At 38.4% G+C, this 12,960-nt stretch overlaps 1 protein-coding gene across 1 annotated transcript in view; it reads right to left on the bottom strand.

Annotated features, from left to right (window-relative positions):
- The window catches only part of LOC150093860 (uncharacterized), a 121,451-nt gene that overhangs the window by 85,440 nt on the left and 23,051 nt on the right, over window positions 1-12,960 (bottom strand). The window contains exon 2 of the mRNA XM_090412993.1: window positions 681-841. Within this exon, the coding sequence (XP_090269119.1) occupies window positions 681-789 (109 nt within the window). The 5' untranslated portion in view covers window positions 790-841. The remainder of the gene's footprint in view (window positions 1-680; window positions 842-12,960) is intronic.

Here is a 12,960-nt window from a genome sequence, read left to right as displayed (position 1 = left end):
TTGTTACCTATGCTCTGTATTTCTCATGAGCCTTCTAATCGCATTTTTCTTTATATATCTTTCATAATATTTTCTTTTACAGATCCTGCAAAAGAAAAATCTTCCATCCATTTAATTCCTATTTGATTTATCCTCCTATGCAATGTGATACTGCTTTTCTTAAAGATTTTGAAGCCATGACACAGCTCCAAGCTGCCTCCTGAGTTTGTCATAATGATCAGCTTTGAAGTTCCACATCTATCCACTCTTAATTGAAAATTCCACACGTTTAGCCAAACTTCAAATGGAGTTTGTCTCAGCAAAACAAAACAAAATTTATTTGCAGTAAACTAATTGTGAAAACGATACAATTGCATAATAATAAAAGAAGAAATAACCCCCCCCCATATTTCATTTGTCCAAGCTACAACCTCTTAAGTTCTGTAATGATTGATGATATTGATAGTACTGCTTCTCTTTGCATATTTGTTTGATATAAATCCCCCATACACTGTAGTATTAATTAGTAACAAAACAATACATGAAATTAAAATTAAGCTTATGAACCTACTAAAAGATCTTAACTTCATTATGGCACATTTTCATTTTTATCTAAATGTCTTTTCTATCACTCAAACTATTATAAGTCATATTTTGAGAAATGGCAGCTGAAAGAGAGCACACCTAATTAATATACTTACCATCTGGCAAACATAAATGACGATATGAAGGATGATTACGGGAACACATTGCTACTGGTGGTGGTGCTGGAAATGCTCTGGAAGGTCTCCAAGGTCGACAAGTTTCCATTCTGATGTAATCAAAGATCACGTAACCTTTTTTACAGTCAGTTCATATATTCCTTTAAAATGCAACAAATTATCTTGGAATAATGCAATATATTCAGAAAATAAGAACATAAGGACTGTAATTAGTAAATGAAATTTTATTTGAACTTATAGCAACTCAATAAAATTCTCATTTATGGACTATTTTTCTATGTATGTAGTTTTCTATCCTTAGTCAAGTAAATTATCATAACTTAAAATGAAACAAATTAAACAATTACCTGGTCTGTTCCAATGAAGCCAGCAGCAGATTAAATTATTTTCTTTTCTTTTTCTCTCTCTTCTGAGAGAAGAACTGCTGGGAAATGCTTCATCTTTTTCTATCTTTAGCTTAATAAAATAATTATTATTCAATCTGCCATCACGAGACATAAGTCCATTCAGGACAAAGAGAATGAGCTCTACTAATTACTCAATTCCTGTTATGTATTGAAGGCAAAAAATGCAAAAGATATGTAATTTATTTATTTTTGAAATTATGGACTTTACAACCATGTGATGAATAACTATTTTAATTTCCTGATGTTTCAATCTTCACATTAAGGTCATCATCTGGAGTATATACAAATATACAAGGACAAGCTGAGTTACATCGTTGTGCAACACTAAAAGAAAGGAATATGTAATTTATAGGTATTATTTCTGGAAAAATTTCCAGAAAAACATGGGTTTTAAAATTCACATACCTCTTGCCTCAACTGCAATTCTCCCACATCTCTCTATCTCCATCCTTTCTTTTAGTGTTGTGATCTGCATTCATTTTAGAAATTATGGACTTTACAACCATGTTATATATAACTATTTTAACTCTCTATCTCCATATTCCAACCCCCCCCACTTCCTTTCAGTAATACTTCAGCAATAATACAAATGTATATATTGCCATATGTCGGATGTTGCTCAATAAGAAGACGACCAGAAAGATCCTACAAAGGTATGTCCAAATTTATTCTTCCCATATATTCTTCATATATCTGTCTTTAAAATATTAGTAATGCTTTAAAGAGTCAATGGCATTATAAAAAAAAAGGGGGGGGGGGTACTTCTAAACAAAAATAGGCACAAATAGCCATAAAAATTAATATGTAATTCATTACTTAAATTAAGAGGATATTAAATCCCACATAGTTTTAAAACCGAATAAGAAACTCAAAGATTGGAATCAGAGAGTTTCTTGCCAAATATAGTAAACTATAAAGTATCGGCGATGCTAGCGTTAGCCAATGCAAGTGATCCTAGTATGTAGTACAATACCAGGGCAGCTCGTTGCAAAGGTGGGGAAGTTCAGATCGCTATTCTTAGGTATTTTCCATAATGTAAAAACACATTTCCTAGGAAATGTATGCTGTTATTACATTTTGGAGGGAGGTCACTACCCAGACCGGTTTCAGCCTTTTTTTGAGGCTTCATCAGTGAGTAGCTAGACCTAATACCAAAGTGTATAGCGAAAAGAACTTATGTACTCTGCGAACGAGTTATCCAAACAGATGCAACCGTTAAGTTACTTAAGTATAAAGAGCTAATAAGCTTCATTTCGGCAATGAAAACATTACTTAAATTAAGGGGGATATTAAATCCCACATAGTTTTAAAACTGAATAAGAAACTCAAAGATTGGAATCAGAGAGTTTCTTGCCGTGTTTTTACATTATGGAAAATACCTAAGAATAGCAATCTGAACTTCCCCACCTTTGCAACGAGCTGCCCTGGTATTGTACTACGTACTAGGATCACTTGCATTGGCTAACGCTAGTGTCGCCGATACTTTATAGTTTACTATAGTCAGCAAGAAACTCTCTGATTCCAATCTTTGGGTTTCTTATTCGGTTTTAAAACTATGTGGGATTTAATATCCCCTTAATTTAAGTAATGTTTTCATTGCCGAAATGAAGCTTATTAGCTCTTTATACTTATGTAATTCATGCTTTTGAGAGGAATCCTGGCAAACAGAAGAAATCCAGAAACCAAAAATGCAGCCTGAGATGAACTCTTTGCTGAGTTAATATTAAAAAAGTATTTATATATAAAAAATTATTTAATTTTACATAAAAGAAAACTGTTTTCCTTTTTCATTTATTTTTTAAACATATTATAATCCAACAAAATATTCAGAGAGGTTTTTTTGTGGTTATTCATCTAATGTTCACAATATTATTTTACTCTTCTTTCTTTTTTATGGAAGGGGAGCAGATTATACCCTTCAGAACCAATAAGTTGATGGAACTGGCTACAGCAGGTGCAAAAAAAAGTGTGATATATATATATATATATATATATATATATATTTTTTTTTTTTTTTTGGTAAGTATCATAATACCATTTAATTAGTGAACATAACCAAGCTTAACCAAAGATCCATAACCAAATTTTGATCAAACAAGTACATGATCAAGTGAAGCAGGAAAATCTATCCACACCCCATTCTATGGAGGTCAGAGTACCAAGGATGATAAAATAGAAGATATTGGAACTCAAAATCAAGTTCCTAAAAACTTAGGTTCTGTTGCTACTGTGATAACAATTTGTCCTATTCTTAACTCTAAATCTGGGTGAAGAGCATTTTTAGCAGAAGTGTACATACCCTTATCCTGCTGAAAACACGATCCCATTAGCGAGAAGACATTAGCAAAAAGGATTGACTGCTTGTTGAAGTTGCCTTCAGTGACTCTCATGTTACAAGAATCACAGTAAATTGTGAAGTCATCAACATATACAGCATTGCCCACTGTGGGAGAAAGTTGTTCGGTGAGTCTGTTTACTTTAATGGCAAGAGTGTCTAAGTGTGTATACAGGGCCAGCACTACCATTTAGGCAAACTAGGCAACCGCCTAGGGTGCAAGCCATGAAGGGGCGCAAAACTTCAAGCTATGCTTTATTCATACTTTACTAAAATATCAAAATTAAATAGTGATATATGATTTAGGTATTGATTCTTTTTCCTTATTATTATTATTATTCCTGACACCTCCAAGGAGTCCGAGGACTCATCGTGGGAGGACACCTACAACTGTCTCAACCACTACACCTAACCTCTACTATGAATCGTCTCCATCAACGCCATCTACCGCCCATTTCCACCACCACTGGTATTCTATATCTTTAAATTGCGTGTGTTCTGAAAGGCCGATTTGTCTGTATGCAGGATGAAAAACATGAGTTTCCAGGAGAAAAAACCCTGCTACCTACGTATGAGATTGGTTAACTCACCTTCGATTGAAAAATTGTCCAGATAAAGATTCCTCCCGTCGTGACGAGAATCGAACTTAGGCCTATTCCAATCTTATCCCTCACGCATCACACTATTTTACTTTTAGTTCTTTTTTGTACCTTACCTAAATTTTATTTTTATTTTTTTTATGTTGGACCCATATACAGGAGGTTGGCTGGTCAACCTATAGTACGTTAGTACCGTATATATATATGGGTGGTGGGTTGCAAAAGGAAAAACTTGTTTACATTAGATTTGAATGCCTGTATGTTATATTTCTTGGGAAATACGTCTGGGAGAAGACTGTTCAACAATACTGCAGTAGCAGGGATGAATGAGGAGGAAAAGAAACTTGTTCTGTGGGTTTCAAGGTGTATTGTGAAAGGATGTTGGGTAGCAGCTGTACGTGTTCCAAAGGGGCTTAAGTACAGGGTGGGGGAATTATTGATGCTGTTTCAATATACAGATTGCAGTGACCAGATGTCTATGTGAAAGTGGAGAGAGTGAGTTGGTGAGAGATGGGTCATTTATTAGTCTAATTGCTCTCCTCTGTATTGAGTCAAGCATTTTGAGCTTTTTGGAGCCCCACTCCAGATGTGAGAGCAGTATTCGAGAGCTGGGCAGATTTGTGACTTGTATAGTGTTAACAGTTGTTTAGAGGTGAAGTAGCATCTTGAGCGAAAGAGGAAGCCTAGTTTTTTGGAAGCTGAGGATGCAATGGTTGTGATGTGTTTATACCAGGAGAGGCTTGATGTCAAGGTAATTCCGAGAAGAGAAATTTCATCTTGTCTGAGAATTTGAGTGTTATCGAAAACAATGCTGGGGGAAAATGGTTCTTTTTTTTTGTAAGAAATAAGACAGAACTGGTTTTTACTAGCATCAAAGTTGAAGGCAGATGGCTTGGAGGTCAGAATTAAGGGCAGCAGTGGTTGATGTTCTGTGGGTTGAGGTGAGTTGTATAGAGTAGGGTTTGTCAAATGAAAGGGAGGAATGTAATGTGCTGTCATCTGCAAAACTGTGTATCGGGTTAGAGGTCAACTGAAATAGGTCGTTGATATATAGAAGGAAGAAGGTTGGTGAGAGAATTGAACCTTGGGGGACCCCAGCATTTGTTGGATGGTGAAAGGATAGGGAGCCATCTACCATCACACATAGTGTGAGTCCAGACAGGAAGCTGGCAATCCATCTGCAAGTCCTGAGGCAGTCAGTGCAACTACTTGGGATTCACCGAATTTCTCCATGGCATTTGTCCAGTGATGGGTGATGTATGAGAGTAGATCTCCTGTTGAACGGCTTTGACGGAATCCATACTGGTGATTGCTTAATAGCCGGGTACCTTCAAGGTAGATTAGGCGTTGAGAGTTGATGATTTTCTCCATTACTTTAGATAGGACTGAAGTGAGTGAGTGAGATAGGGCGGTAGTTAGATGAGTGATTTGTCACCCTCTTTAGGAATGGGTTGAATATAGGCCAGCTTCCAGGTTTGGGGATATATATACACCAGTGGAGTAAGAGAGTGTGTACAGGTGACACAGGATAAGAGTCAGTTCTGATGCACAGACCTTCAGGATAATTGGGGGAATGCCGTCAGGGCCAGGAGACTTTCCTGTGTCTAATTTAGACAACAGGTTTGTGATGGAGGACTTTTGCCATTGTGAATGAAGGTGTGCATCGGAGGCAAAGTGTGATGCCAGGAGACTAGCTTTTTCTATGGGTAATGTTGCTATTGAGCCATCAGGGTATGATAGAGGTGGGAATAGTGTAGGGCAAAAGTTACAGCCAATTGCCTTGGCAAGAGACCAAATGGCACGGCTGCCATTTGGACAGGTTGCTAGCTTCCTGCTTTTTGGCCCGTTCAAATTCTGTTTTGGAAGTATTGATAATTTTCTTGCATTTGTTTCGGGCTTCAGTATATGAGTGAATAAGGATGGGGTTCTTCAATTGAGCCAGTTGTGGTATGCCTGATTTTTCGTTTGGACAGCCTTGGCACATTTTTTTGGAGAACAAGGGTTTAGTTAGGGGACGGCAGGTCTGAGTAGTGTGGGGAATATATGTTTTCATGCCAGTGAGAATCACTTTGGTGATGCGTTCAGTGCATATGTTTGGACTGGATGGCCAGAAACAATAGTCTAACCATGGGAATGATGCATAGTAGTCTTGGAGACTGTCCCATTTGGCACTGTTATGATGCCAAACTACTCTTGTGTGGGGAACTGTGTAAGTGTTGTTGTATGGGGGAGGAGATGAGCACTAAGTTGTGGTCAGAATTGCCCAGGGGGCTCACTACATTCATTGCATATTTGGAGGGGTCATTAGTAAGAAAGAGATCTAGGGTATTTGGGGAGTGGTTTGGGTTATCTGGTATTCTGGTCGGTTTTTGAACAATTTGTGTGAGGTCATTAGTGGCAAATGTTTCAGCATCTCTGCCTGCAGGATCTGTATAACTGGAAGAGGAAAGCCAATTGGTGTTATGGACATTGAAGTCACCCAGGAGGATGATTTCGCTGTTGGGAGAGTGGGATTGCAGAAACTCAACTTTTAAGGAGAGGAAGAGTTCAGAGTTTTTTTTTTTTTTTTGCTGCATGGCACTCGGGATTTCATCGTGGCTTTGAATCCTGTAGAATTGAAATTATGGTTTTGGAATACTGGACTACAACCTGTTACATACATTACTGCTTCACTGATAAGTGTTTGGTTGGAAGGATCTCCCAAAACAGTTTTTTTTTTTTAAATTATGCTATCATGATATTCTTGTTGAAACTCCATGTCAGTAATGCCAAAAATAAATTAGCTTCAAGCATAATTGTGGGATATGCCAATTACAGTAACACCTCATATATTCCAGATATCAGATGTTCTCCTAGATGTTCCAGATGAGAAGATACAGATATGTTCAGAGCTTGAAGATCAAGGAGTGACAGGTATGAAGTTCATCCTGATACATAGGAATGGTCAACTGGTTCCAACCAGGAATATCATCCTTACTTCTGATACCCATCAAATCTCATATCAGTAAAAGCAGGATCTCAACTTCCTTTAGGCTCTACATCTATGATCCACTAAGGACCTTTAAATGTCTGAAATATAGGCATTCCCAAACTGATTCCTTTGTATATCATTTGTGTCTGATGCGGTAGTAAAGATCATGATAATAAATGTTGCTCTGCATAGAAACCTAAATATGTCAACTGTGAGAGAGAGTATCTGGCTTACTCATGTGCATGCCAGAGGTGGGAGAATGAAAAAGAAATACAAAAGATGAAAACTAACAGAATATCTCATATCAGGATGCAAAGAGGAAGCTAGCCACCATCATAACATTTGTCCTCAAATCTTATGATGAGAAGATAGTAGTTAAGAATATATCAAAAGTGATGCAAACAAATATGTCTAATCCAAAATCCAATAATTTCATCTTAGCCAGACTTTTATGATATGAGTGCTTCTCTTTGAAGTGCATTAGTTGCCTGACCTATTATGGTCTCACTCCAAAACAACTAAAATGATCCTGCTCAATGAGAACTCATTTGTCCAAATTATTGCAATGAAAGTCTCATTGGGCACCCCTACAGAAAAAAATGGATACATTATGTAACCACTGAATGTAAACTAAACACAATGAACTTGATACATCAGCTGTATTAAGCATTTTTCCAGACGACACTAGCTGTTCATACTTCCCAAAATCAGTTGAAAATCACAAGCAAGCCGAAGGTAAGCCCTCAACTTCTCAGAAATTAGATGCCCACAAAGCCAAAAGCATATAAAAATTCTTACAGTGGAACTGTCTATTTCGCCAAAATATTGTTGATATTAAGGTTCATTTGCAGAAAAACAAACAGTGAGGATATTCTCCCCCACTAAGGTATTTCACTATTATTCATAAAGATAGAAGTGGAGATGGACTTTCTCATTTGTCACTATTCTGATGGACAACCATACTTCTTTTCAGCACACTGCCCTGGAAGCCATCTGCTTTTCAGTAGGATTTCTAATTGCAATATGTTCCATTTATTTTCTTAACCCAGAAGTCTGGGTTAACTCAAGAAAAGGTCATGCTTCTGGGTGATTTAATGGATGTAATACTCTGTGGGAGTATTACATCCATTAAATAGCATTAACACAGTCCTAAATCCTTTTGGATAAAGAAGGGTGACATTTTCCCTATTGGCTTTAAAACTTGTTGCATTTATGATGAAAAACAATATTTTTGTATGTGTCAAATGTGTTTTGTTTCTGATTTCTGTCATCAATGTATCTATGGTATCTATACTTGATTGGGGCCTTGAGGGGGCTCCTAGAAAATTTGAGGATGAAAGATTCATACACAAAGAGATTTTTAGGTTTGTCTCCAGACATTCTCATGCACCAAGGAGCCATACTTTGATGCCCACTATCCAGCAAGCAATAAATGCATTTGGAAGTAGAACACCAGGATTATCCTAGACACTATACCAGCATTGCAGCATACCTTGGGCCCCATTTCCAGATCACAAGGTAGGAAACTTACTGCAACTCCACTGATCCTTGCAGACAAGCCCACTAGCCAACTGATCAACCAGGACCATCCATCTTGCTGAAGCAGAGGCAAAAGTAATGAAAGACTATCAAGATCCCTCTTTCTGTATGTCCACAGGTTGCACTGCACAGGAAACACAACAGCAAGGCATTGGATCACAGTAATGGTGGTGATGATCTGGAAGATAGGAAAATAAAAAAGCCTGAGAAGCAGAGCAAAGAATATGGGAAGTACAGAAAAGAGAAGAATGAAAAGGCCAGTACCATCAATGGAAGGTCTCCACCATGAACAGGTGCCTATTGTAGAGGGACTTTAGGAGTAATGAGATCTTGTTGCAATGAGCAAGTGCTCTTCAACACCTTCTTTACTGTAATAAGAGGCAAATCAAAGTCATTCTAAGTAAAAAGAACTATATCTCAACTAACAGGAACTTTTCTTTTAATTTCAATCCCATGAAACAACAGGTTATAGAAACTTACAGTGCAGAGTATAATGATTGGAAATGAGGTTATCTGTTCCTTGTGATTAGAAACAAGACCAAATAGATTGCATATCTAATTATAAGAATAGGCTAGGTGGTAATTTATTATGTCTATACACAATGCCAGGTGATTAGAAACAAAGGGGTTGAGTTCGTTGCTTTATTGAATACGATGTAGCCTAAGATTTGGCATTAGTGAAACCTGGCTATCAGAATCAGATATGGCAAGTGGGATCGAGTGATCAGGTATACTATTTTTTTTTAGGAATGACAGACGAGATAGGAGAGGAGGAGGAGTTCTACTACTGATATCTCATGACTTATGTCCAGTTAGGGTAGAAACACAAGAAAACAATAATGGTAACAATGTCCCATGTCGCGATGAGTTTGAATCTATCTGTGTGAAGTAGAGGTTAACAGAATGAAATATATGGTGCGGTGTTGCTACAGACCTAGCAGCTCAGTTGTAGGGGACAAAGAAATGCATCACCAATTTAGCCTTATGGATACCAAATGAATGATCATTATGGGTGACTTTGAGAAATCTCATGACAAGAAAGAAGAAGAATTTATTGAATTGTTGCGAGACAACTTTCTCAAGCAGCATGTGAAAGAAGGAACTCTAGGTCAAAGAGTGTTGGATTTGCTCATATCATCAGAGCAGGTCTCTGTCAAGAATATGACTATTTTACCACCAATTGGTGACAGTGATTATGATGTATATTCTTGGAAAGTATCTAATTGTATTGTGCTCTGATTAAAACAGGTTACATATTTAACTATAAAGCTGGAATTTATGATCAACTCAGGAGAATACTATCTTTGGTCCCATGATATCAGTTACTGAATGGGAAAAATGTCAGCCGTGCATGAGAATCTTTGAAAAAGTGCTTAAAGGAGGCAGTATCTGAATGTATCACTAGTGTTTGAAGAATAAATAGGTTGGGAGTGAAATGGATGTGCAACCTATTAAGCAAGAGATCCACAAGAAGAAGATAACGTGGAAAGAATGCTGTGAGAATAAGAGTGAGAGGAGTTATGAAATATATAAAGCGCAGGCCAGAAAAGTAATGAGTATTGTGAGAAAAGCTAAATCGGAGTATGAAAAGAAACTGGCCATGCAAGCTAAAGGCAATCCAAAAGAATTTTATCATTATACCGCAAGCAAAAGAAAGAATGAATGTGGAAGAATAACTTTATTGAATGCAGATGGTACTTGAGTGTCAGAAACTAATAAAATTGTTCAGTTAATGAGTGCTTCCTTTGCTAAGATATATCAACCAGGTGTATGTAACATGATGCACAGTGCTACTGCTACATTGGATGAAGATGAGGTTGAAGAGCTGTTACATAACCTGAATAAGAATTTGTCTATAGGGACAGATGGAATATCAGCCCATTTGCTAAGGTAATGTTCAGTTGAATTGGCCAGGCCTTTCGTATGTTTGTATAACTTGAGTCTCAACTCAGGAATGATACCATACCACAGGAATGGAAGGAATGCATGATAGTTCCATTGTACAAAGGTGGTGGAAAAACTGATGTGTCTAACTACTGACCTATATCTCTGTGTGGTAATGAAGATTTTAGAGAAGTTGGTAAGAACTCACATACAGAAATGGGTAGACAAACATGCTATATTCTACAAGGAACAGCATTGGTTTACTAAAGGAAGGTCATGTTTTAGCAATTTGCTCATATTTTATAACAATATTATGGCTGAGTTGGATAAAGGGAATGAGTACACTATGATAATGTTGGATTTTTCTAAGGTATTTGATAGGATACCATATGAAAGGCTGTTGCATAAACTGGAGAATATGGGACTGGAATATAAACTCATGACTTGGATCAGGGAATGGTTGACAGACAGATATCAAAAAGTGGTATACAGTAGGTGGGAATCTACCAGATTTAAGGTGGCCAGTGGTATACTTCAGGATTCAGTTCTTGGCCCATTATTGTTCAATCTATAGGGTGTCCCTGAATTCATGGCCCAAAAGTGAGGGGATGGTAGTACACACCGAAACCACCAATATTTGTCATAGAATATGCAGTCGCAAACACAGTGAGGAGTCGAAATGAAAGACAGATACAGGTTTCCAGATTGATATTTATTGGAGATCATTACAACAAATGATCAAACGTCTGCCCATCAACGTTGATAGACGCAGCACAGCGGCGGAGTAATGATTGGCGTACCTGCTTGTAAACACCGGGCTTGTCGCGTACATCGCCGGATGCGACAGACAATTGGGCAACCAGATCCTCCGTGGACTGCGCGAGTGTCTCGTACATGACACTCTTCAAATGTCCCCCACAGAAAGAAATCGAGACAAGAAAGATTGAGCGATCCGGGAGGGCCACAGGATGGGACCACCGCACCCAATCCACTGGCTCCCAAATATGGCATTAAGATGCTGAAGCATGTCCATGCTGAAATGGGCGGGTGCCCCATCGTGCTGGAACCACATACGGGAGCAGATGCCGATTTGAACATCCTGAAGCAATTCCGGCAAAACCTGTTGCAGAAAAATACGGTACATTTGCCCATCGAGGCGGTCCAGCAGTAGGTAGGGTCCAATTAAGTAGTCATGCACGATCCCTGCCCAGACATTGAAGGCAAATCATTGCTGGTTCGACTGTGGATGTGTACCATGGGGGTTCTGGGCCACCGACAAATGCACATTGACTCTGCCTTCACATGAGAAAGTTGAATCATCCATAAAGAGCACATGAGTGGGGAAATCGATCTGTATGATACTTTGCTGCAGGAACTATGGGCGAAATCCATGCACAGGGGATAATCAACAGCTGTCAATGCCTGCACTTGCTGCAAGTGATAGGGTATAGCCCTTCTTCATGCAGTACTCACCAGACATTGTTCTGATGCACACTCAGGCGCCGGTTGGCAGATTGCACGTTTGTACCTGGGTTATCTGTCACCATACATAAGATGTCCTTGCTCATAGCTGGCGTTCTGACCATCCGTGCTTGTCTGGCATCATGTCGACTGACATGGAAAGTGCAGTCGCGCAAACATTTTATGATCGGGCACACACCGCATATGATATCGCTCACAGTACAGTCTTTGCACATCTCTACCATTGCCCTCAGCTATGCCGTACATCAGGTGCATATCAGCTTTCTCTGCATTTGTAAACTACTCAATCTCATGTCCGGTCAACACTGAGAATGCTGGGGTTTGGCCAATCCAGAACTTTTAAGCTGTGCTGTCTCGTCTACATCCCCCCCCCACTACCGACACCGGGCTGCGTTTGTGGCTGCATATTCTATGACGAATATTGGTGGTTTCGGTGTGTACTACCATCCCCTCATGTTTGGGCCATGAATTCAGGGACACCCTGTATACATTAATGACATCAGACGTACAACTGTTTGCAGATGATGTGAAGATAGGCAGGGCAATCAGGAATGCTACTGATATTCAGCAATTACAAAATGATTTGAATAGGCTGGAAATTTGGGCAAACAAAAATGGCTATCAGTTTAACGTTAGTAAATGTAAAGTTATGCACTTTGGCATGATTGGAGTTCCAGCAGCAGATTATATTAGAGGATTTATGGTACAAGAAACGGAAGATGCAAGGGATTTTGGCATATTGGTGGATAGGAATTTAAAGTTCAAAGGTCACATAGCAAAAGTTGCAAATAAACTCAGAGGATAATTGCAATGTTGAAGCAAACCTTGACATATAAGGATAAGGAAATCATTTTGCCTCTTCATGAGGCTTTGATAAGAGCATATCTGGATTATTGTGTGCAGATTTGGTCTCCTGGATTCCAAGGGGATAAAGAAGCTGTGGAAAGGGTGCAAAGAGGAGTTTCAAAGATTATATCTGGATTATGGGATTCATTTTATGAGGACAGATTGTGAGTAAGTGGATTGCAGACTGTAGTTAACA

This window comes from Typopeltis vanoorti, chromosome 23 (genome assembly GCF_054136105.1).
Source record: "Typopeltis vanoorti isolate ZY-2024b chromosome 23, IOZ_Tvanoo_1.0, whole genome shotgun sequence".
NCBI classification, from domain to species: Eukaryota; Metazoa; Arthropoda; class Arachnida; order Uropygi; family Thelyphonidae; genus Typopeltis; species Typopeltis vanoorti.
Note: the sequence above shows the minus strand (reverse complement) of the source record. Positions and strands in the feature narration are given on the sequence as shown.